The following is a 22574-nucleotide window of genomic DNA, read 5'->3' on the forward strand; positions in this document are numbered from 1 at the left end:
GCTCTCTCTTAAAGGGAGTAGGGTTGGTGTCCATGTTCTCCAGTCCAGTGGGAGTTTAAGTGACATGCCCCAATGTATGTAGCACCACCTGGGCTCCCTTTTTTTTTTCCACCTGGGCCTCTTGGCCCTTCGTTTCCTGCCCGGTACACACAGTGCTGTTACACACAGATGCATCGATGCTTCCGCACCATTTATAGGGTGTTTGCAGAGGTGGATGCAGTGACTGAGAATCCCTGGAATCCCTGGATTCTATATCAGCCCCAGGATCTGCTGGTTGCCACTGGTCAGACATGCAACTGGGCTTTTTACCCCCAGCCTGCTCTGTCCTCTTCCATAGCTCAGACATTGCACTGAGAAACCTGTTCACCTCCTATTCGGTCTCCTCACTCTCCTGGCTAACTCCCTCCTCCATGCATTGATTGTGCCAAGACATCGTCCATACTGCAAGCACTCACCATTAGACAGAATGAGGCCAGTTGACCTGGAAAATTGCAGCGTGGGCCCTCAAGGCACCAGCAGGACGGCCATTCTGGGGGCTTCTCAGAGGTGGTGTCCAGGTGGTTGAAAGGCTGGAGGTGCCAAGGAGAGCCGTGTCCTGGTGAGACTCTGGTTTCGGCTCGCATTTCTACCACCGCCTCGAAATCCATCCATTGTCGGTTCTCTGGGGTTCTCCTCAGATTTCCCTGAAGGGCTCCTGTCTGGGTTCACACCATCCTCTTTATTCCTAAAACCAGGAGCTTGCGCCAGAAGTGAGAGAAAACCCCCCAGGTGCCCGCCCTGTTCCTTCTGAGGTCGTGGTGTACCTGCCAATCAGAGTCAGGTGTCGAAGGTGGGGGTGGGGGGGAGCTCTGCCTTCTCAAGTCTATTTAAACAGTCCCTCAGATCCTTTCCTGACCCCAAATTACTCCCAGGCATTAATTGTCCTAGTGGTTTCCTGGCCACATTATTTTATATTCATTAGTGTTTTCATGAAAAATTATAACACTAATTAGAACGGCTTCCAGTTAATTCACTGGGTGATTCATTACTCTCTCCCCTCTTGGTGCTCTGCATGTGGTCATCCTGGAGAAAGCAGCCAAGGGGTAATTGCAGCTCTATTCCCTGAGTGATCGCCTAATGCCATTAGTTCTGATCCACAGGCGCAGCTTGGGCAGTGCTGGTGGGGTCTGGTTACAGCCGCACCAGGTCCCTGGCCCGTGCTGGGGGCAGAGAGCAGCCTGCAGTGAGGCCCCGACCTCTGCTGGACAGGGTTGAGCAGAGGGAGCATCATCTGGGGGAGAGAGAGAGAGAGAGAGAGGGATGGAGGCAGAGGGAGGTTGGCGTCCCTGCCGTCTCTTCCCCACCCTGGAGCCTCTGGCAAGGACCCGGAGTGTCTGGCAAAATTTGCTCTGAGAACCCTTTTCTGGGAAAGGAGAACCATTCTCTCTCCTGGTTTAGCCGCCAGGTAGCCAAGCCCTGGTGAGACTCTAGAAACCCATTTCTCTCTCTCGGCTCTGCAGTCCAGTTCTTTTCATAGAGTTTATTTGACCTCAGACCTCTGGATGAGGTCATACCAGCCAGTGAGCCAACAGAACACACACGCAGATAATAACAAGTGTCGGAGGTGGAGAAATGAGAACCCTCATACGACGGTGGTGAGAGGAAGGAAAAATGATACGGCTGCTACGGGAAGGAACATGCAGCTGCTACAGAGGTTAAACAGAGGATGACCCGCGGAGGGCAGAAGAATAGGGGTAAAGCGCTTGCCTTGTGTGCAGCTGACCTCGGACCCATCCCTAGCACTCCACAGTCCCTTGAGCACTGCCCGTGTGCCCTTTCGAAGTCCCCACCCAAATAACAAGTAACACTTCTGGTAATTCCTCCGGTTGTGGAAATCAGGGTCACAAAGAGATCTTTGTACCCCTGTGAGTGTAGCAATATTATTGTATAATAGTCAAGAAGGTGGAAGAGGTTCAAATGCCCATCCATGAATGACTAAACAAAATATGGTATATAGACATGAAACGGGACATTATCCATCCTTTAAAAGAAAAGAAATCCCCAGGCATGCCATAACATGGATGAACCTAGAGGACTTTATGCACAATGAAGTTATCCAGTCACCCCAAAAAATACATACAAGTATCTGCAATGGCTAGAGGCATAGAAACAAGAGGTAGGAAGGTGGATGCCAGATGCTGGGGCCAAGGGGTTGTGAGGGGCTGTAGTAGGTATAGGGTTTTCTATTTTACCCAGTACAAAAGTTCTGGAGATTGAGTGCATGTTAATGCTCACATACTTCATACAGCTGAAGTGAACGCTTGAAACTGGTAAGATGATATCACTGTATGACTGTATCACTCCATTATTCATCGATTTGCTCGAGCGGGCCCAGTAACGTCTTCATTGTGAGATTTGTTGTTACTGTGTTTGGCATACCCAGTACGTCACAGATAGCTTGCCAAGGCTTTGCCATGCTGGTGAGATACTCCCGGTAGCTTGCCGGGCTCTTCGAGAGGGGCAGAGGAATCGAACTCGGGTCGGCCATTTTGGTCACGTGCAAGGCAAATGCCCTACCCGCTGTGCTATCACTCCAGGTAAGATGGTAATATTTATATTCTGTGAACTTCACCTCAAATTTTTTCTTTAAAGATTGCCAATGCGGGGGCTGGAGCGATAGTACAGTGGGTAGGGCATTTGCCTTGCACGCGGTCAACCCGGGTTCAATTCCCAGCATCCCATACAGTTCCCCGAGCACCACCAGTAGTAATTCCTGAGTGCAAAGCCAGAAGTAACCCCTGAGCATTGCTGGGTGTGACCCCCCCCCAAAAAAAGATTGCCAATGCAGGAGGATGGTGGGCTGGTAAGATTGGTACAGAGGTTAAGGCTCGTACTGAAGTTTCCTTTGATGGGGTCAAATTAATCTGCTGTTTTACTTGAATGTTTTGCCTCGTGGACTATTTTAAACCATGTCTATCTTTGCTGTCTTTCCTCTTAAGAATTTTTTTTCTAGAGAGGGGATAGATTTACAGTGTAATTGAGATAGTAGTATGGTTATATTCCATCTCACTTCTGCCCTCACACACGAATAAGCTCCCCATGTTCAATTTGACTCACCAGGGAAGTGTCTCTCGTTGGTCATGCAAGGGTGGATCTATACTGACACGCCATAATGCCCCAAATCCCTGTTAATCAGGGTTGTTAACTAGTGTCATCCAGCCTTGTGAGTTCAGACAGATGTACACTGACTTGTATTTTCCATATCATAAAATAAATGGTGCCCTCGGCCTTCTCCCCCCCGCCCCGAAAGTTCTCTGTGCTCTTAACTGATCATCTCCTCAGCCTCCTTCCCCTGGGCAGCCACTGATCTCAGTGCTCTCTCTTAGGCTTTGTCTCTTCCAGAGTGTCAGTTACTTGTGGCTTTACTGTGGGGAGCCGTTTCGTATTGGTTTCTTATACTCAGTGACATGCATCTGCGTTTCCTCCATGTCATTTCCTTCTAGTGACGAGCAGGAGTCTGTCACCTGGATAGACCATAGCTTGTCCATTCACCCACTGGACATCACAGCTGCTTGTGGGTTTGGGTGGTTATGAAAAAATCTGCTGTGAAAAAATCCATGTGCAATGTGTAAATACATTTTCCACTCTTTTGGTTAATCACCAATGAGGCAAGTTGTTGACTTGTAGAAGAGCACATTTTGTCTTGTAAGAAACTGCCAAACTGTCTTCAGAGCACATGCACACAGGCTAGGTATGAGGATTTGTGTTGCTTCCATCTTTATCAGCATGTGGAATAATCCATGGTCCGGATGTTGGCCCTTATATAGGTAAGGTAAGGTAAAGGCCCTCCCGTTGTTCATCGATTTGCTCGAGCGGGCCCAGTAACGTCTCCATTGGAGACTTTGTTGTTACTGTGTTTGGCATATGGAATACGTCACGGGGAGCTTGCCAGGCTCTGCCGTGCGGGCGAGATACTCTCGGTATCTTGCCAGACTCTCCGAGAGGGGCGGAGGAATCGAACTCGGGTCGGCCATGTTGGCTGCGTGCAAGGCAAACGCCCTACCGCTGTGCTGTTGCTCCAGCCCTAGCCCTTATATATATGTATATTTTTTAAATATTTTCTTAATTTTAATTTTTAATTGATTCATCATGAGATACATAGCTTCAAAGCTGTATATAATCATGGGGCTGGAGCGATAGCATAGTGGGTAGGGTGTTTGCCTTGCACGTGGCCAACCCGGGTTCGATTCCCAGCATCCCATATGGTCCCCCAAGTACCGCCAGGGGTGATTCCTGAGTGCAGAGCCAGGAGTAACCCCTGAGCATCGGCTGGGTTTGACCCAAAAGGCAAAAAAAAATAGCTGTATATGATCGGGGTTCAGTCATACAATGGTCCAACACCTATTCCTCCACCAGTGTCCATTACCCACCACCAGTGACCCCAGTTTCCCTCCCGACACCCCTCCCCCACAGCCTGCCTCTGTAGCTCTATTGCGGCCCTTTCCTTTGCGCGTGCTCTCTCTCTCTCTCTCTCTCTCTCTCTCTCTCTCTCTCTCTCTCTCTCTCTCTCGGCCCTTTTAATGTGTGTGTCATTATATCACAGTTTCATTTTAATTTGCCTTTTCCTGGCAATATAGCATGTGGGATGTCTTTTCGTATGCATATTTGACACTCTCTTTTATTTTATTTATTTATTTATTTTGCTTTTGGGGTTACACCCAGCAATGCACAGGGTTACTCCTGGCTCTGCACTCAGGAGTTACTCCTGGCGGTGCTCAGGGGAACATATGGGATGCTGGGAATCGAACCCGGGTCGGCTGTGTGCAAGGCAAACACGCCCTACCCGCTGTGCTATCTCTCCAGCCCCTCAACCTCATTTCAAAATTAGGAAGTTATCTTCTTACTGAGTTTTAGGATTTCCTTGTACATTTTGAATAGTATTTCTCCATTATAGTTGTGTTTCACAAATAGTTTGTCTAGCTTGTGGTTTATTATGTCATTTTTCTCGATAGTGTCTATTTCAGAGCCGAAGTTATTCATTGTTTGGGGGGTTATTTGTTTGGGGGCCACACTCAGGTGTGGTCAGGGCTTACTCCTGGTTCTGTGCTTGGAGGTAACTCCTGCAGACTCAGGACCAAATGGGGTGCCAGGGATTGAACCTGGACCTACCACGTGGAAGGCAAGTGCCTGGCCACTATGCTGTCTCTGCAGCCCCAAGAACTGATATCCTGACAATAATAAGCCTTCATACTCATGTGCATGGAATCTCTCCATTCCTTTCTCTGATGATTTTATTCATCATCAGAATAGTGTTGTTTTCGGGCTGGAGCGATAGCACAGTGGGTAGGGCGTTTGTCTTGCACGCAGCCGACCTGGGTTCGATTCTCAGCATCCCATATGGTCCCCCGAGTACTGCCAGGAGTAATTCCTGAGTGTATGAGCCAGGAGTAACCCCTGTGCAACACCGGATGTGACCCAAAAGGCAAAAAAAAAAAAAAAACAAAGAATATTGTTGTTTTCCTCCTAGAGATCTTAAATGTATGCTATTATATTTCAGCCTATTTAATTTTTTTTTCTTTTTGGGTCACACCCGGCGATGCACAGGGGTTACTCCTTGCTCTGCACACAGGAATCACCCCTGGCGGTGCTCAGGGGACCGTATGGGATGCTGGGAATCGAACCCAGGTTGGCCGCATGCAAGGCAAACACCCTGCCCGCTGTGCTATTGCTCCAGTCCCCTATTTAATTTTTCTTAATCTAATGCATTATTGTAGTTTTTATTTCAAATCCCTGTTGTTTATTATTGGTATGCAGGAAAGTAATGGACTTTTGATTCTTTAATCAGTGTCATTGTTTTCTCTAAAGGAAATAGATTCTCTTGTCCATATTTCTTGTCCTTTAATACAGAGTCACTTGCCATAATCAATTCTTAGTTCCGGGAGGTTTTTCTGCTTAGTTCCTTTGGATTGTCTACGTAGATGATCATATTATAAACATATACCGGGATGAATGGAGACATTACTGGCACCCGCTCGAGTAAATCGATGAATAACGGGGATTAAGTGATTAAGTGATACTTTATGTGAATAAAGTTTTACAACTTCCTTCTCAGTCTGTATACATTCCTTTTCCTTTTTTTTTAAGTACCATTTTACTCACTGTGGTTTACAGTGAGACCATGAGAGGGTCTCAAGCACACGAGATTCCGACTCGACACCCCCACCGCTGTCTCCTGCTTTCCCCCCTCAGAGTCTCTTCTCTGTCCCCTCATAAGCTCAGTTTTACAGATAAACGTTCAGATTCTGTTGCTTTCGGCCATTTGCCATTCCCTGTCTATGCTTCTTTCTGCCCCATATGTGCCAGTCCCTCTCCTTCCTGCCAGCTGCACTCAGCGTGATACCCACAACCTCCATCCACAGAGTGGCAAGTTGTGTGATTTCATCTTTTCTCGCAGCCAAACAGTATTCCACAGTGTATATGTATCCTAGTTTCTTCATCCTGTCACTTGCTCTTGGACACTTGGCTTGTCTCCAGATGCCAGCTGTCATGAACAGTGCAGCAGTCATCATAGGGGCTCAAATGCTTTGGTTTTTTTCCCCCCAGTATTACAGGTACATGTTGGGTCACGGTCCTCCCGTTGTTCATCGATTTGCTCGAGCGGGCCCAGTAACGTCTCCATCATGAGACTTGTTGTTACTGTGTTTGGCATATCGAATACATCATGGGTAGCTTGCCAGGCTCTGCCGTGCGGGCGAGATACTCTCGGTAGCTTGCCGGGCTCAGGTAACTTTTTAAAATTTATTTCGTTGGATGTTAAAGCACCATGATTTACATAGTTATTCTTAGCAGAGCTTCAAGCATACAATGTACTATCCCACCAACAGCGTCGACTTCCCCCCACCAGTGTCCCCAGGTTCCCTCTCATCCCCCCCAGTCTGCCCCCTTGATAGTTTTTACATTTGCCCTTTGTAGCTTGGGGCTCCTTACAGTGTTGGTGGCTCTAAACCTCACCTGTACTCTGCCAGTGTATCGGCTCTGAGCCTCACCCCGATTTCCCCATCCTTCTCTCTTTTTTAAAAAAAAAATCTTATTTTGTTGCTTTTTTGGTCACACCTGGTGACACACAGGGGTTACTCCTGGCTCTGCACTCTGGAATTACCCCTGGCAGTGCTCAGGGTACCTTAATGGGATGCTGGGAATCAAACCGGGTTGGCCACATGCAAGGCAAACGCCCTACTGCTGTGCTATTGTTCCAGCCCCAACCCCTATCCCTCTCTTCTGATTAACCCCCTCGGTGTCTTTCCTTCGAAACTTCTCATTCCTGTGCTCAAGGGCTGGGGTAGTCTGGATATCCCCCTTAGAGAAGGTGCATTTCCATTTCCTGTTACTCTGTAGACCACAGGTAAGTGGGATGACCTGTGTCTGTCCTTCTGACTCCCTTAACAAGGCATCCTCCATCCAGGTTGCAGTGAAAGGCATGATTTCCTCATTCATTTCCCTCCATCACATTCCACTGTGTCTCCATGCCACCTAACATTCCCCAGTCACCTGTTGTCGGACACCTCGGTTGATCCCGTACCCTAGTTGTTGTGCAAGTGCTGGGATGAATGTCCTGTGCCTTGTCCTTTTGAATGTTTTTGTGTCCTGGCAGTACATTGCTGGGTCATATAGGAACCCTATTAATACTTTTTTTTGGGGTGCGGGCACAGAGCGATACTCAGATCTTACTCCTGGATCTTTGCTCAGGAATCACTCCTGATGGGGCTTGAGGGATCATGTGCAGTGCCGGGGATCAAACCCAGGTGGGCCATGTGTTAGGCAGGCCCCCTACCTCTAGACTATCGCTCTGGCCCCAGGTTCTTACCTTTTTGAGTAATTTCCTCGAATTTTCATAGAGTCTGGAACTGATAATGTTCCCACCTACCGTAAATGACCGTTCCCTTGGACGGTGTACTCACCAACACTGGCTGGTTTTCAGTCTTTTTGATACTGGCCATTCCTGCTGGTGTGAGATGATCAGAAAATAGATAGCTTTTGAAAAGCGTGGTCTTGTGAAGTGAAGCGTATGTGTACGGAGAGCACAGACTGTCCATGGACACTTACAGAGCTCCTGTGAGGCGTGCAAAGATTCAGCCCTGCAGAGGCCAGTCCCCTTCCTGTGTAAAGACTCCCTCCCTAAACCATAGCTGCGGACACTGGTTTCTGTGATAGCCACCTCTCTGCTCTGTTTCATAGTTCTGACACTCAAGTTTATATCTCACCATGATCATCTCCTTCTTCAGATTTTTTTTTCAATTTGTATAGACTCTGGGTACTTTTTTCCTTCTTTTAAGAATATTTTCTCCATCTTGTTCTATTTCTTCTTTTCTTTTCTTTATTTTTTCCCATACCTGTTATCGCTCCATCCCTGGGGGGTTTGCCTTGCATGAGGCCGACGTGGTCGGCCTGAGTTTGATTCCTCCACCCCTCTCGGAGAGCCCAGCAAGCTACCAAGAGTACCTTGCCCGCACGGCAGAGCCTGGCAAGCTCCCCGTGACATACTTGATATGCCAAACACAGTTACAAATCTCACAATGTTACTGGGCCCGCTCAAGCAAATCGATAAACAACGGGAGGACAGTGCTACAGTGATACAGTGCTGCAGTGCCCATACCTGATGGTGCTCAGGGATTACTTCTGGCTCTGCAACTCAGAAGTCCTGCATGTGCTCAGGGGAACTATAGGGGACGCTGGGGATTGGCTGCATGCGAGGCCAGTGCCTTACCCACTGTCCAATCTCTCCAGCCCTTCACATTTTCTTCCAAGCTATTTTCTTCTCCTCATCCCTTACTCGGTTTTCAAGTGGCTTTCTGCTACTAGAGAGTTCTCTCTGCTTCCATCTCTGTTGGGTGTTGTTCCTGCTCCAGAGACCCTTTTTGCTTGATACTGACAGATGCCCTTGGTATCTCCATAAGATCCCTTCAGCTGAATTTGCTGATTTGCACACCGTCTCCTCTTGTGCTGTTTCCCTTGGTTTCCTTTGTTCTGTTCATTCATTCTCCATGGGCCGGGACTGGTCAGGTCTGCTGGGTCGGGGTTGTGTGGGGGGGGAGGGGGGCTGAACTTTCCTCCTGGCTACCTTAAACCAGGTGCTTCCGCTGCCCAGCCCTGCATTGAGTCAGCCCTTGGCGTCCGGCTCCCACGCTCTGAAAACTTCATGCCTACCTCCACTCCAGTCTGCAGGTCAGCAGGTGCCCAGCCCACCCCCACCAGCCCCCTGGCCCACCTGACACATTCTTGGAAACTGTGGCTCCAGGTGCAGGTTGATCTTTCCTCCTCGTTTCCCTCTTTCCCGGACCCCCCTGCCCGGGTTCGAGTGAGTGGTTTCCTGAGCTCCAATTCTCAGTTTAGCTGACTGGAGTGAGAAAGCAGCCCCTTGCCACCCACCGAGGCAGGGCAGGGCAAGTGGGGGCCACGGGATCGGAATGTCTGGGCAGTCAGAGGTGGGACGGCGTGTGCCCAGAAGTCCTGATCATCAGTTGGGCGACTCTGACCTTTGAGAGCAGGTGTCTGAGCGTGGCGGGAAGGAAAGCGAGGTGCTGACCTTCGTAAGCCCACAGCCGGCACTACGAACTGCCGCCGTCTCAAATCCAAGTGGCCCCAGGGGATTTGCATCACACACGGGAAAGAAAAATGTGACGGGAATGGCTCTGGCTCTAGGGGCCCTGTCCCTGCCCATCATGTCCCTTCCCAGAGGTGGCACCTGAGAGAAAAGCCCAGAGAGACCCAGCAGGAGTTACAGTTCTTGCCTAACGCGCAGCTGACCCTAGTGCCATCCCTGGCACCACAGATGGGTCCCTCGCCCCATCAGGAGTTACCCCTGAGCACAGAGCCAGGGCATCAGCACCGAGCACTACTGGGTGTGGCCCTCAAACCAAAACAATAAATAAATAAACTGTAAAAAAATGTAAAAGACTAGGCCTTCCCTGAGAGCACTGTTGGCGGGAAGCTGATGCTGGGAATAGGATTGCTGCTGGAACACTGCATGTCCAAAACTCAACTGTGAATAGCTTGGTCAGTCACAGTGCTTTGAACTGTCGTCCCGTTGTTTATCCATTTCCTCGAGCAGGCACCAGTAACGTCTCCATTCATCCTAGCCCTGAGATTTTAGCAAGTGCCACACTGGAGGCTTTCAGGGTCAGGGGAATGACACTCATCATTGTTACTGGGTTTTGGCATATCAAATATGCCACGGGAAGCTTGCCAGACTCTGCCACGCGGGCAGGATACTCTCGGTAGCCTGCTGGGTTCTCTGAGAGCGAGAACTCCACGGTGCTTTAATAAAATAAAATAAAATTCAAAACCAGTAAAGGAGTGGGCCCTGGGGGAGAGCAAGGGAACGTGGGCTGTGACTGTATGGACGTGGGGTCATGGTGCTCTGCCCTTGGAGTCTGTCCCCGGTCACTGTCATGTCTGGTCAGCATCTGGCTGGCAACCGAGTGCGAGCTTGTGTGCTTCGATCCCCGGGTTCCATCCCAAACCAATCCCACCCCTTAAAGTCAAAGATTAGGGGCTGGGGCAATAGCACAGTGGGTAGGCGTTTGCCTTGTATGTGACCGACCCGGGTTCCATTCTCCAGCATCCCATATGGTTCAATTCCCAGCATTCCATAGGGTCCCCTGAGCACCGCCAGGAGTAATTCCTGAGTGCATGAGCCACGAATAATCCCTGTGCATCGCTGGGTGTGACCCAAAAAGCAAAAAAAAAAAGTCAAAGAGTAAATTTGCAAGTCCCTTGAGTCCTACCATGCCAGGGGCCGGTGCCTTTGCCAACTCGCCAGGAGCATTTGCACTTAGAAGCCTGCTTCTCGAGGCTCCAAGGTCCCCTTTTGCTTTCAGAGTTTCTGAAGGAGAGTCAGGGAGACCCAGAGCACTTGGAAGTGACAGTGGCAGAACCCCCCGGGAGCTGACTCATCAGGTGTGAGCCCTCTGTGGTGAAGGCACGTGGAAGGTGGAGACACGGCGTCTCTGTGGGCACTGAGCATGGGGCCGCCTGCCTGCCTTTCACTGACCATGAAGGGGCATGGCTGGGGGCAGGGGTCACTGTGCCACTCAGGCCCCAGGGAAAGCAGAGGCAGGGTCTAGGGGAGCAGAGGAGAAGGGGCACCTCGTGCAAGCCAGCACCTGCCCATCAGCATCCAGGGGGGTGGGCCCTGTTCTCTTCCTCGCTCCTCCTCCCTTCTTGCTCCCACACACCCCACCCCCACCCCCTAATGCTTGATCTGCTGTCCCCGACCTGCGGGAGCAGCCTGGGCGTCCAGGAGAATGTGCCAAATGGACGCGAGGTTTTCGGGGCCAGGCCCTGCCTGCACTCCCGGGCAGGGGAGCCGAGCATGCAGGAGCCGAGTCCATTTGCAAGGTCCGGCCGCTCTGTCTCTGCCCGGGGCCTCCTAATTGCCTGTGGGTTAGGATGCTGCCCCCCGTGCCCCTCCCAAGCAGGTCAGCCCAGGGCCTCGAGGAGGCCGCTTCCGCCCAGAGACAGAGCCCTTCCATGTCCTGGCTGCCCGGGAGAGGTTTTGGTTTTGTTTGTTATTTTATTTTTATTCTATTTTTTTTTCTTTTTGGGTCACATCCTGCATTGCACAGGGGTTACTCCTGGCTCTGCACTCAGGAATTACTCCTGGTGGTGCTCAGGGGGACCATATGGGATGCTGGAGAATGGAACCCAGGTCGGCCACATGCAAGGCAAACACCCTACCCACTGTGCTATCGCTCCAGCCCCTTGTTTGTTTTTTTTAAATAGTTTTTTTGGGGTTTTTTTTTATTGAATCACTGTGAGATAGACCCTTACAAAGCTGTACAGGATTAGGTTTCAATCATACAGTGTTCCAACACCCATCCCTCCACCAGTGCACATTCCCAGCACCAATGTCCCCAGGTTCCCACCCATCACCCCTCACCCCAGCCTGCATCTATGGCAGGCACTTCTCTGTCTCTGTCTGTCTGTCTGTCTGTCTGTCTGTCTGTCTCTCTCTCTCTCTCTCTCGCATTGTGGCTTGCAATACAGATAGATTGTGTGGGGCAGAAGGTAGGTAAGGTAGAGAAGAGACCAGTATGACAATCATTGTTGGAAACAATCACGCTGGGCAAGAACTGACTGTTAATATACGTGGTGCCCTGGGAGACTTTGACTCTCACAGAGACCAGGTCCATGGTGGACTCAGGGGGCCAGATTGGGCACCAGCGCCCAGGACTGCCCGTCTCCAAGCCTGCGAGGGCAATAGCTCATCAGGGGGTGATGCGCCAAGTCCATCTCCTCTGGCCACCCAGCCCCCCACAGTGGGGTGTCAGTATCCCCAACACCCTCACCCCCCACACCTCTCCACATGCCTGCAGGAGGACCTGCACCTCCCTGTCCCTTTGCTGGCTTGAGGTGGGGGGTGGGTGTGGGGTAAAGCCAACCTTCTCCTGTGGCCCTAAAAGCCCCACAGACCCTTCTCAGTCAGCGGCACAAATGTGAACTTGCTTTCACCACCAATTCCCCCCACCCCCCGCCCAGCCCCTCATGGGTGGCTGATGATTCCAGCGCGCCTCAGTCTCTGGCTGGTCCACTTTGCCAGGAGGGTCACTCCCTCCACTTTACACTGACCCCTGGTGTCGGAAGCCAGGCTCAGTGAGGGACCCAGAGCCCGCCCCCCATGTTCAGTGGTAAAGTCTCTGGGCTCACCGATGAGCCCCTCATGCTGTTCTTACACACACACACACACACACACACACACACACACACACACACCAACGACCCTGCAGGATGGCGTTGGACGGCTCAGGGAAAGTATTTACTGCAGCGGGAAGCAGGGCTGTGCATTATTTATCATGGGCTAACAATACCAGCCTGTGTGGGATGTATCTGGACATAAATTAGCGATGCTAGGAAACACGGGTCGTCCAGGACCTATTAGGATCTCCGACACGCCTGTGAAGATGTGAGATCTGAGGGGACTGGCAACCGGACAGCTGCCCCGTGCGCGCACAGAACAACCATTAGCTGTCCGTTGGCCATTAGACCCCCGTCCCGTCCACACCCCCACCCTACCCCACCCCCCCACCCCCATGAGCTGCTCAGCTACCAATGGGCAAATCCTGGGAAATCAGATCACAAATTCCTGACGTTGCCCTTTGAGATGGCCTCTCTTGTCTGGTTTCTCCACGAAGGCTTATGGACAGGGGCCACGCATGCCCTGGGCCAGCACCCCTGTCCGGCCGTGGGGAATCGGACCCAAGTCTCCACTTCCGGCTGAGACTTCTTGCTGCCCCTGTGCTCAGAACTCAGGCTGGTCTGTGGGTGCAGTGGTACCCCCCTGTGTTGGAGGGTGGGCTGGGCAGGAGGAGAATTTGGACTGTTTCTTACAGGGAGTTCACCTCAGCCTCTCCCCCCTGCCCGCCCCCCCGTGGGGCTGACCCCACTTCCCTTGGGTGGATTCTTCTACCCTCTGCCCTCACACCAGGTTCTGCCATCTTTTCTCCTTCCTACAGAAAGACTGCCTGGATTTTTTTTATTTGTTTTTGTGTTTGTTTGTTTGTTTTTTGGGTCACTCCCGGCGATGCACAGGGGTCACTCCTGGCTCATGCACTCAAAAATTACTTTTGGTGCAGTGCTCAGGGGACCATATGGGATGCTGGGAATTGAACCTGGGTCAGTCGCATGCAAGGCACAGGCCCTATCCGCTGTGCTATCACTCCAACCCTGTATTTGTTTTTTTGGAGGTTTGGAGCCACACCCATTCATGCTCAGGGATTGCCCCAGTGGGTGCTCTGGGGACTTTATGTGTTGCGGGGAGTTGGGGGGGGGGGGGGGAGATCAAACCTAGGTCGGGTGCGTGCAAGGCAAGTGCCTCTGGGTCAATTTTTTTAAAAATTTTTATTAGACACCATGAGGTGCAGTTGTAGACTTACAAATTTTTGTGCTTGGATTTCAGTTATACAATGATCAAATACCCATCCCTCCACCAGTGCCCATTTCCCACCACCATGGATCCCAGTATCCCTCGATTTTTTTTTTAATGTAGGAGTACTGCTATTTATTCAGCCACTGATTAGCTGATTGAATTGGGCATGAACTCCACAGTATCCCTCGATTTTAAAGGAGCCTCTGCCTGAGGGGACGTTGAGGACAGTTTGGCTGGCGGGATTTGAGCCTTCAGCTATCCCATGAGTCCTCAGCGGCCTGCAGAAGGCGGGCAGCAGTCTGGGCGCAGATGGGTCCCCTCTGCCCATTTCGGGATGGAGGGGGGCCCTGGGACGGTCCTGATGCTAACCTTGGGTGTTTGCTCACGGGGCAGGAAGTCTCGTCTTGCTGCCCCTCCCAGCTCCCTGGTGGAGCATGTGCTAGGACCATGGCGAGGAGGAGAGTTTAGAAGGAGCCACTTTCCCAAGACTCAGCGCACAGGGTGGGGGTGGCTGGGGGTGGAGGCTGAGGACCAGAAAGCACAGGACGGAGAAGGGAGAGGGAGAAGATGGGCCGGGGACTCAGCTCGACTGGCTGAGCACGAGCCTCATCTGCTGGCGGCCCGGATTCCAGCCCAGCACCACACGCTTCCAAATACTGCCAGGGGCTACGCCCGAGCACAGAGCAGCCCTGTGAGCCCTGCCGGGGGCGGCCCCAAACCAAAGGTACAGAGTGGAGTGTGTGACAGCCCGATGTCAGCTGGGCAGGCTGGAGAACCAGCCAGAGGAGGCCTTTCCGGACTCTCTTTCTCGGCCGCTCCCCTGCTCTCTGCCCGCACCTCTGGGCCCTCCAGGAGCGCCTGGAGGTGGGTGGTGCCACGGGCTGAAGATACGGACCCCGAAGTATCCAGTCTGGGAGGCCAGGCCCCAAAAGATCGGGACCCAGTACCCTAATCGCTTGCTGGGCGCTCAGTTTCCCGGAGGGGCCCAAGCAGGGCAGGTCAGCGCCACTGAGAGGGGCTCAGCCTCCCGGTCTCACATCTGGGGACCATCAGTAGACGTGGGGCAGGCCCCCGGAGCCCAAAGGTGGCCTGTGTTTGGGGAGGGGGCTCCGGCCTGAACTTGGCCAGGGTCGGAGGCAGGCTGAACGACAGAAGTAGTCCTGCATTTCTGGGGCTGGCATGAACTTCCGGGGCCCGCCTGCATTTGCAGGGTGTAGAAGATTGGAGGGGTGCCTGTGCCCTGCACTTCCAGGGGCCAACCACTGCCTGCCAAAAGTAGACCCATGGCCCTGCACTACCTGGGGTGGTGGGCACCCAGGAGAGGCCTGACTGTCTGGGCGTTGGGGCGGGGGGAGAAGGAGGAGAAAAGGCAGTGGGGGGGGGGGGTTCCCCTGGTGTTCAGACCTTGGGAGGGATGCGTGCAGCCCTGGAACTGTCCCCACCCATTTCAGACAGAGGAAGACATGGGGTGGCGGGAGGGACGGCCACATGGCGTTCCCAGCCTGGCCTGAGAGTACCTTTTACTGAGTCACCCCCAGAGCCCCTTCAGGCTCTGTCTCTCCACATAGTGATGGGCTCTATGTGTCCGCCTGCTGGGCCCCGCTGACCCGGAGGGGCAGCGAAGCCCCATTAGAGACACACAAATGACTCCTCCCATGCATCACCAGGGGCCCTTAGAACCTAGCTCTCAAAATGCTGTGGCCCGCACAGGGCTGGCTTTCCCATGGAAGGAGGGACAGCAGGAGTAGCTGGGGACTCATCCCCCCACCCATCCCCAGTTTACTGCACACACCCAGCACCCAGCCGTGCGCCTGCTTTGCTCCTGGCAACTGTGGCCCTACAGAGCTGGGGCCAGAACACGCCTCATGGAGCCGAGGCCTGGAGAGCTGCGTCCACGCGGGAACACGGTGCACTGGTCTCTCACACGTGTTCCGGGGTCGCAAGGAGCCACCTGGCCCATTCCAAGCTGTTTAGAAACCAGGAGTTGACTGGGGAGGGGGATATTCCAACAGCCCCCCTCCCCAACCTGTCACGGTGCCTGTGGGAATAATCGCCTCACTCCTCGCTTCTGAGTGGTTCTGAGGTGCCTGGCCCGGCCCAGCTTTCGGGCATCCTTTGATCCATCCCAGCCTTTCACAGCATTTTTTTTTTTGCATCACACTAAGCAATGCTCAGGGGTTATACTTGGCTCAGCACTCAGGAATTACTCCTGGCTGCGCTTGGGGGACCATATGGGATGCCGGGGATCGAACCCAGGTCGTCTGCGTGCAAGGCAAACACCCTACCCGCTGTGCTATTGCTCCAGCCCCACATCAGACATTTTCTGTCTTGTTTTCTTTTTCCTTCAGCTCCTGCCCAGCTGCTTGTGTGCATGAGACTTGTGGGGCCTAATGCTGCGTTTTGTATATCTCAGTAACTCTTGAGAGCAGAGCGTGCAAAGAAGTGAAGCGAATACCTTATCACCAAAATGGAATGTGGACTGGGGGCGGGGATGGCCATGGCCAGCTCTCGGGGCTCTGGTGCGTGCACCCATGGGCTCATCCTTTTAACTTGTGGACTTGCTGTGCATTTGCAGAGGATGGAGCATCAGTTGGAGTGTGCTGGTGTGGAATCAGGGGTCTGAATGCCGCTGGGAAAAGAGGCAGTCTATTGATCATGTCTTTCTCTGCAGTTTTCTGAGCACTGAGCCTTTAATGTTTTTCCCTAAAAGTGTGTGTGTATGTGTGTGTGTGTGTGTGTGTGTGTGTGAGAGAGAGAGAGAGAGAGAGAGAGAGAGAGAGAGAGAGAGAGAGAGAGAGAGACTGACAGAGACAGGGAGAGACAGGGAGAGACTGGGACCAAAATCAAGAACCATCTGAGATGCACTGGCTGCAACTGTCTGGACATCCTGTGAGGAGCACAAGGCAGGCATTCTCTGAGCTCTAGCCAAAGGCAGGATGGAAGTTGAGGGCAGAGCCCATCATGCTTTACCTGTAGGAAGTCTGGGTTCCTTTCTTGGTACCACATGGTCCCCTGAGCACTGTCTAAAAAATACAAAAAGAAAGGAAAAATCGAGCGCTAGAAAGTTAATTCGAAGGAACGTGAGTTGGTAGAGGGCCTCAGCCAAGGTCGGTAGAAGATTCTGACTCAGGTTTAGTTAATAGGTGATAAGCAGATCCCACAGTAACTTTAAGAATCTCCACATAGAATATATCCCGAGGGAGCAAAAAAGCACAGTAGAAATGACATCTGCGCCTGTATGTTCATTGCAGCACTGAAGTTCACAGTAGCCAGAATCTGGACATAACCCAAATGCCAGAGAACAGAGACTGGCTAAAGAAACTTAGCTACGTCTACATAATGGAATACTATGCAGCTGTTACGAAAGATGAAGTTATAAAATTTGCTTCAAAGTGGATGGTCATGGAGAGTATCATGCTAAGTGAAATGAGTCGGAAAGAGAGGGACAGACATAGAATGACTGCACTCCTTTATGGAATATAAAATAACGTAATACGAGACTGACACCCAAGGGCAGTAGCCACAAGGGCCAGGATAATTGGTCCAAGGTTGGAAGCCTGCCTCATGAGCTGGGGGAGAAGGCAGCTGGAATAGAGAGAGGATCACTAAGTCATTGATGGTTGGAGGAATCGCTTGGGACGGGAGATGTGTGCTGAAAGTAGATAAAGGACCAAATGTGAGATAGCCTCTCAGTCTCTATATTGCAAACCATAATGCCCCAAAGTAGAGAGAGAATATGGGGGAAATTGTCTGCCATTGAGGCAGGGGGAGGGCTGGAAGGGGGGGATATACTGGGGACATTGGTGTGGAGAATGTGCACTGGTGCAGGGATGGGTATTCGATCATTGTATGACTGAAACTCAAGCATGAAAGTTTTGTAGCTGTATCTCACGGTGATTCAATAAAATAAATAAATATGATAAAAATAAATAAAGAGGGAAATCAGAAAAAAGAAAAAATAGTGCCCACATACGGGCAGCTGGGACCTGGGGGCTGGGGCAGGGACAGGAGCTGTCTGGAAAGTTGGTGTGTGCATATGTGTGTATTGTCTAATGTGTGTATTTTGTGTATGTGTGTAATATGTGTATTTGTATGTATGTGTTAATGTGTGTATTTGTATGTGAGTATATTTGTGTATGTGTGTAATATGTCTATTTGTGAGTGTATTTATATATGTGTGTGGTGTGTGTTTATGTTATGTGTATATTTGTGTAAATGTAATGTGTTTATGTGTGTGATGTGTCCAATGTCTTTATGTGTGTAATGCATGTACTGTGGTGGTGGTGGTGGTGGTGGTGGTGGTGGTGGCAGGAGGGTGTGCAAGGACACTGCCCCATGGCCCTGGAAGTCCCAGAGGCACCGGGCACAGAGATCCTTTCTGGCCAAAGGCCTGGGGGAAGTTTAGACAGAGAGGCAGAAGCCAGGGTTGGGGGCCAGGCTCCGCAGCCGACTTGTGACACCCCCCCACACATACACCCCTGAATCTCCAGTGCTGTCTATCTTCTTTTCTCTTCCTGCAAAGGCCACGCCTGGCAGTGTGCTAGCAGCCAGTGCTGGGGACAGGGGCCCAGACGCAGGGCCTCACACAGCAGGACACAGGCACGTCCCCGCTGATGTCGGGAAATGAAAACGAGTCTGCCTGTGTGCCTGTCTCGGGATCCCTGGAGGCTCCCACTCGGCAGGGGGAGCATCTCCAGAGCCTCGGGCCGGTTGTACAGACGGGCATGAGTGGGCATTGAGAATCCTGGAGGTGATGGCGCCTCGTTGGGGGGGTGGGGGTTCAGGCACCTCTGGCCGCAGAGACTCCCCTCCTGTCGGGGAGCAGGGTGCTCCCTGTGGGGGGGGTGGGGAATCAGAGGCTGCCTGAGAGCAGCACAGAGCCAGGAAGCTTGGGATAAGCCCAGGCAGGGCTCGAGACACAGCAAAGCAGGCTGCAGACCCGAGGGGCAACAGGGAAGCCATCTTCCCCAGGGAGCGTCTCCAGACCTGAGTCTTGGAGGAAGCGATGCTGAACTTCCCCTGCCAGGGACATGTGTCTCCCCTCTGTGCCCCTCCCTCCCACCCACCCCACCCCCCCATCCCCTACCAAAAGCCCAGACCACCCACAAGAGTGGGTGTTAGATGGAAATGAATTGTTTGGGGTCGGGTGGATGGACATACAATTTTTGGAGGGTAGCTTTGGCTTTTTTCAGACAAGAAGAGGAAAAGTCAGGAAGAATTCCGTGGCGCTGACTCGGCTTCCCTCCCTCAGTTTCCTCTCTTGAGGGCTCCCCCTTTTCTGCCCTTCTTCGCCTTGGCTCATGATGTGTCACTGATTTAAGGAGTGTTTCTTTGGGGGTTGTTGGTTTGGGCTTGGGTTTGGCGCCACACTCTGCAGTGCCCAGGGGTTACTCCTCTGCAGTTAGGGTTCACTCCTGGCAGGCTCGGGGGAACCATATGTGATTCCAGGGTTTGAAACTGGGTCGGCCTCTAGCAAGGCAAGTGCCTTATCCCTGTACTATCACTCTGGCCCAGAAGTGGATCTTTGTGACAGGCGGTGTTCACCAGGGAAGATGACCATGGCTATGACCATCTGGCACACCTATGTCTTCAGTGAGTGAGTGTTGGTCTGCAGGGCACAGCCTTGGCACCATGTCAGCCCACACACACACTGGCCTTCACCCACGTTTTGATGCCCCTGTCTTAAGAACCTGCCAGAAATGCCCAGATCCAGGGCTGCAAAGGGACACTTCCTGGCCAGGGGCTGGAGAAGTCTGAGGACGCCAACAGCCTGCACCTGGGGCGCTGGCCTTGGAGAGGGCAGCCCAGCAGTCAGCCAGTGGGAGGAACACTCCATCCTGGGTGACCCCTGGGTCTGCTGTACAGCTGCTGAAGGCCCCAGGGTCTAGTGAGGTCTTGCATGACCTTGACTTTGTTCTCGTCAACAGTCGGCTACTTCCTTGTACCATATTATCTATCCCTTGTATGATGCTTTCCTTGCTGTCGTCCAAAGCAGGGACTGCAGACGCCAGTGGCCAGGTCTGGGCCCTCCCGTCTCCATAGTCATAACTGTCAGTGCTTCTGTCACCCTTGGCCCTGCCCTTTGCTTTCCCTTGTGTATGTGTGTGTGTGTATGTGGGGGTAGGGGGAGGCATGTCCCACCTGGTGGGGCTTAGGGGACCATGCAGTGCTGGGAATTGAATCCAGGCCTTCCGCATGCAGTGCATGAGCTCAGCCCGTGAGCCATCTCCTCCAGTCCTTGGCCCTCAGCTTGTGCCGACTTCACTTCAGACTGGTCAGATTAGATGCCTTTAAAAAAAATCCCCCCAAAAGCCCCAGAGAAGTTCTTTGGGTTTGGGGTCAAGATGATACTGTCCTGGGGCTGGAGCAATAGCACAGCGGGTAGGGCGTTTGCCTTGCACGCAGCTGACCCGGGTTCGATTCCCAGCATCCCCTATGATCTCCCGAGCACCACCAGGAGTGATTCCTAAGTGCAAAGCCAGGAGTAAGCCCTGCGCATCACTGGGTGTGACCCAAAACAACAACAACAACAACAACAAAAAGATGTTACTGTCCCTCTGACACATCTGTTCCAAATCCTTCAAGTTCTTCGGGCAGAAGCTGATGATGTTGAAAAATCCCACACCTTTCCCATTAGATTTCAGAATGTAATTTCAGCTCTGTCTAAAACAGTGCTAGAAGCTGAATTTAAAAAAAAAATTGGCCAGATTCCACCCCTCCACACACATACCCCTTCCCTGCTTTCAAAGGTCCCGATTTCAGAGAAAAAAATCTGTTAAGGGAGCATTGGGAGTGGTGGATAAGTGTGGGTAAGGAGAGGAAAGAGGGGCTCCCACAAACCAGCTCGTCTCCCCTCCCCACCTCCCGCAAGCTTCCATCACCAGCAATGAACTGGGCAGGCCGGGTATCGACAGCAGGGCCGTTTGCACAGTAAAGCTTAACGGTGTACATCCCTCCTTACGGCTCTGTCGATGTTTCCCATGGATCACCTCCGAGGTGCCTCTTTTCCCCCACGTGCTAACGCTCCTCCTTCTCTTTGCCTTCCAGCGTGCAAACGCAAAGAGCAAGAACCAAACAAAGACAGGAACAATTCCCAGAAGAAATCCCGCCTGGTGTTCACCGACCTCCAGCGCCGAACACTCTTCGCCATCTTCAAGGAGAACAAGCGTCCATCCAAAGAGATGCAAATCACCATTTCCCAGCAGCTGGGCCTGGAGCTCACCACGGTCAGCAACTTCTTCATGAACGCCCGGCGCCGCAGCCTGGAGAAGTGGCAGGACGACCTGAGCACGGGCGGCTCCTCAGCCACGTCCAGCACGTGTACCAAAGCGTGACGCTCAGACTCTCCCTGGGGCACGCGGCACCTCCCCAAACGGTCGGCAGGTACCGGAAGGAAACATCGAGGGGGGAAGAGATGCCGGATACGGAGCTGGGGCCCTTCACTGGTGATCTGAAAGCACAATTCTGTTGAAAAGAAACTTCTAGCTGTAATCATAGGCCAGGTGTTCCTGTTTTCCTTTTAAATGGCTATGGAGTCCAAGTGCAAGCTGAAAACGCATCTCTCTGAACCGGACATTGTCCTCTGAGCACGCTGAGCATCCCAGAAACCCAAATGAGGCCTTCCTGGAGCAAGTTCACGTCAGCGTCGTGCCAGCCAAGCCAGTGTCAGCAGTCTCCCCCCACCCCCCCGGGGCCATTAGACTCTTGAAGTCGGGTCATGACGGGGACCTGCGCCCCTCTAAGATCACTCGAGTTTGGGCTTCCAAGATGCTACAGTAGAGAAAAATCTAGCAACAAGAATGACCTTGTTTGCTTTCCAAGTGCTTAGCCTCATATTCCACAGTCCACCCAAAGTCACAGCCATAACATTGAAAAACATCAGAAATGATAATTACTGAGCACAAGTTTAATATGGAAATTTAAAAAAAAAATCCAAGGACCTGTTTTTCCAACTCAGGCATCTTTTCATTGAATGGTTTAGAAAGCTTTAAGTTCATCCAGTTGACAATTTTCTTTTCCTTACCTCCTGGAAATCTCATGTGGTCTTGGATCCATCCAAAAAAAAAAAAAAAATCAGTTCCCTTGAGCTCAAAGTATCAAGCACAACGAAGAAAAACAGAGCAAGGAAGGAAGGTTCTGGATTTGCCACTTCTGGATTTTCAAGACGCCAATTGTGAAGTCATTAGGGAATCGATGGGGATATGGCTTCAAGCACATTTTGCAGTTTGCTACAAATTGTACATACTACAGACGCACACTCAGGAGGCCAATTTAACTGTTACGGTACATGGAGCAAATGCAGCATTTTAAAGATCTAGATTTTTTTAGATCATTAATGGATCCTTCTTGGTTATCAGTCACCTGGTTCCTTCTCTCGTGCATTACGACCACCTCATAGCTCATTCTCACTCGTTCAGTTTGGGGGTTCTTCCCATACCCATCAATCACATTGGTAGGGACGTTCTCAGTGTTTTCTAGTGAGGAAAAGAATTAATAATCCAAGATCTCAAAGCACTCTACATGTTACTCATGATTGTCATCCCTCCCAGAATCCCTTCCTTTGTTGAGTCATCCTCGTAAAACCTCTGACTAAACCTGGAGAAAACACAGCACACCAAAGAAGCAGAGTCCTGCAAACCAAAGACACTTACTACTTGCCATTTTCTAGCCT

The 22574-nt window shown here is 51.8% G+C and overlaps 1 protein-coding gene across 1 annotated transcript in view; it reads left to right on the forward strand.

The window, feature by feature from the left end:
- The window catches only part of ONECUT2 (one cut homeobox 2), a 42433-nt gene extending 20865 nt beyond the window's left edge, over nucleotides 1–21568 (forward strand). Inside the window, exon 2 of the mRNA XM_056138192.1 lies at nucleotides 20951–21568. Coding sequence (XP_055994167.1) covers nucleotides 20951–21237 — 287 coding nt within the window. The 3' untranslated portion in view covers nucleotides 21238–21568. The remainder of the gene's footprint in view (nucleotides 1–20950) is intronic.
- Nucleotides 21569–22574: the final 1006 nt, after the last annotated feature.

Source organism: Sorex fumeus, unplaced genomic scaffold, assembly GCF_029834395.1.
Source record: "Sorex fumeus unplaced genomic scaffold, SorFum_2.1 ptg000128l, whole genome shotgun sequence".
Taxonomy (NCBI): Eukaryota; Metazoa; Chordata; class Mammalia; order Eulipotyphla; family Soricidae; genus Sorex; species Sorex fumeus.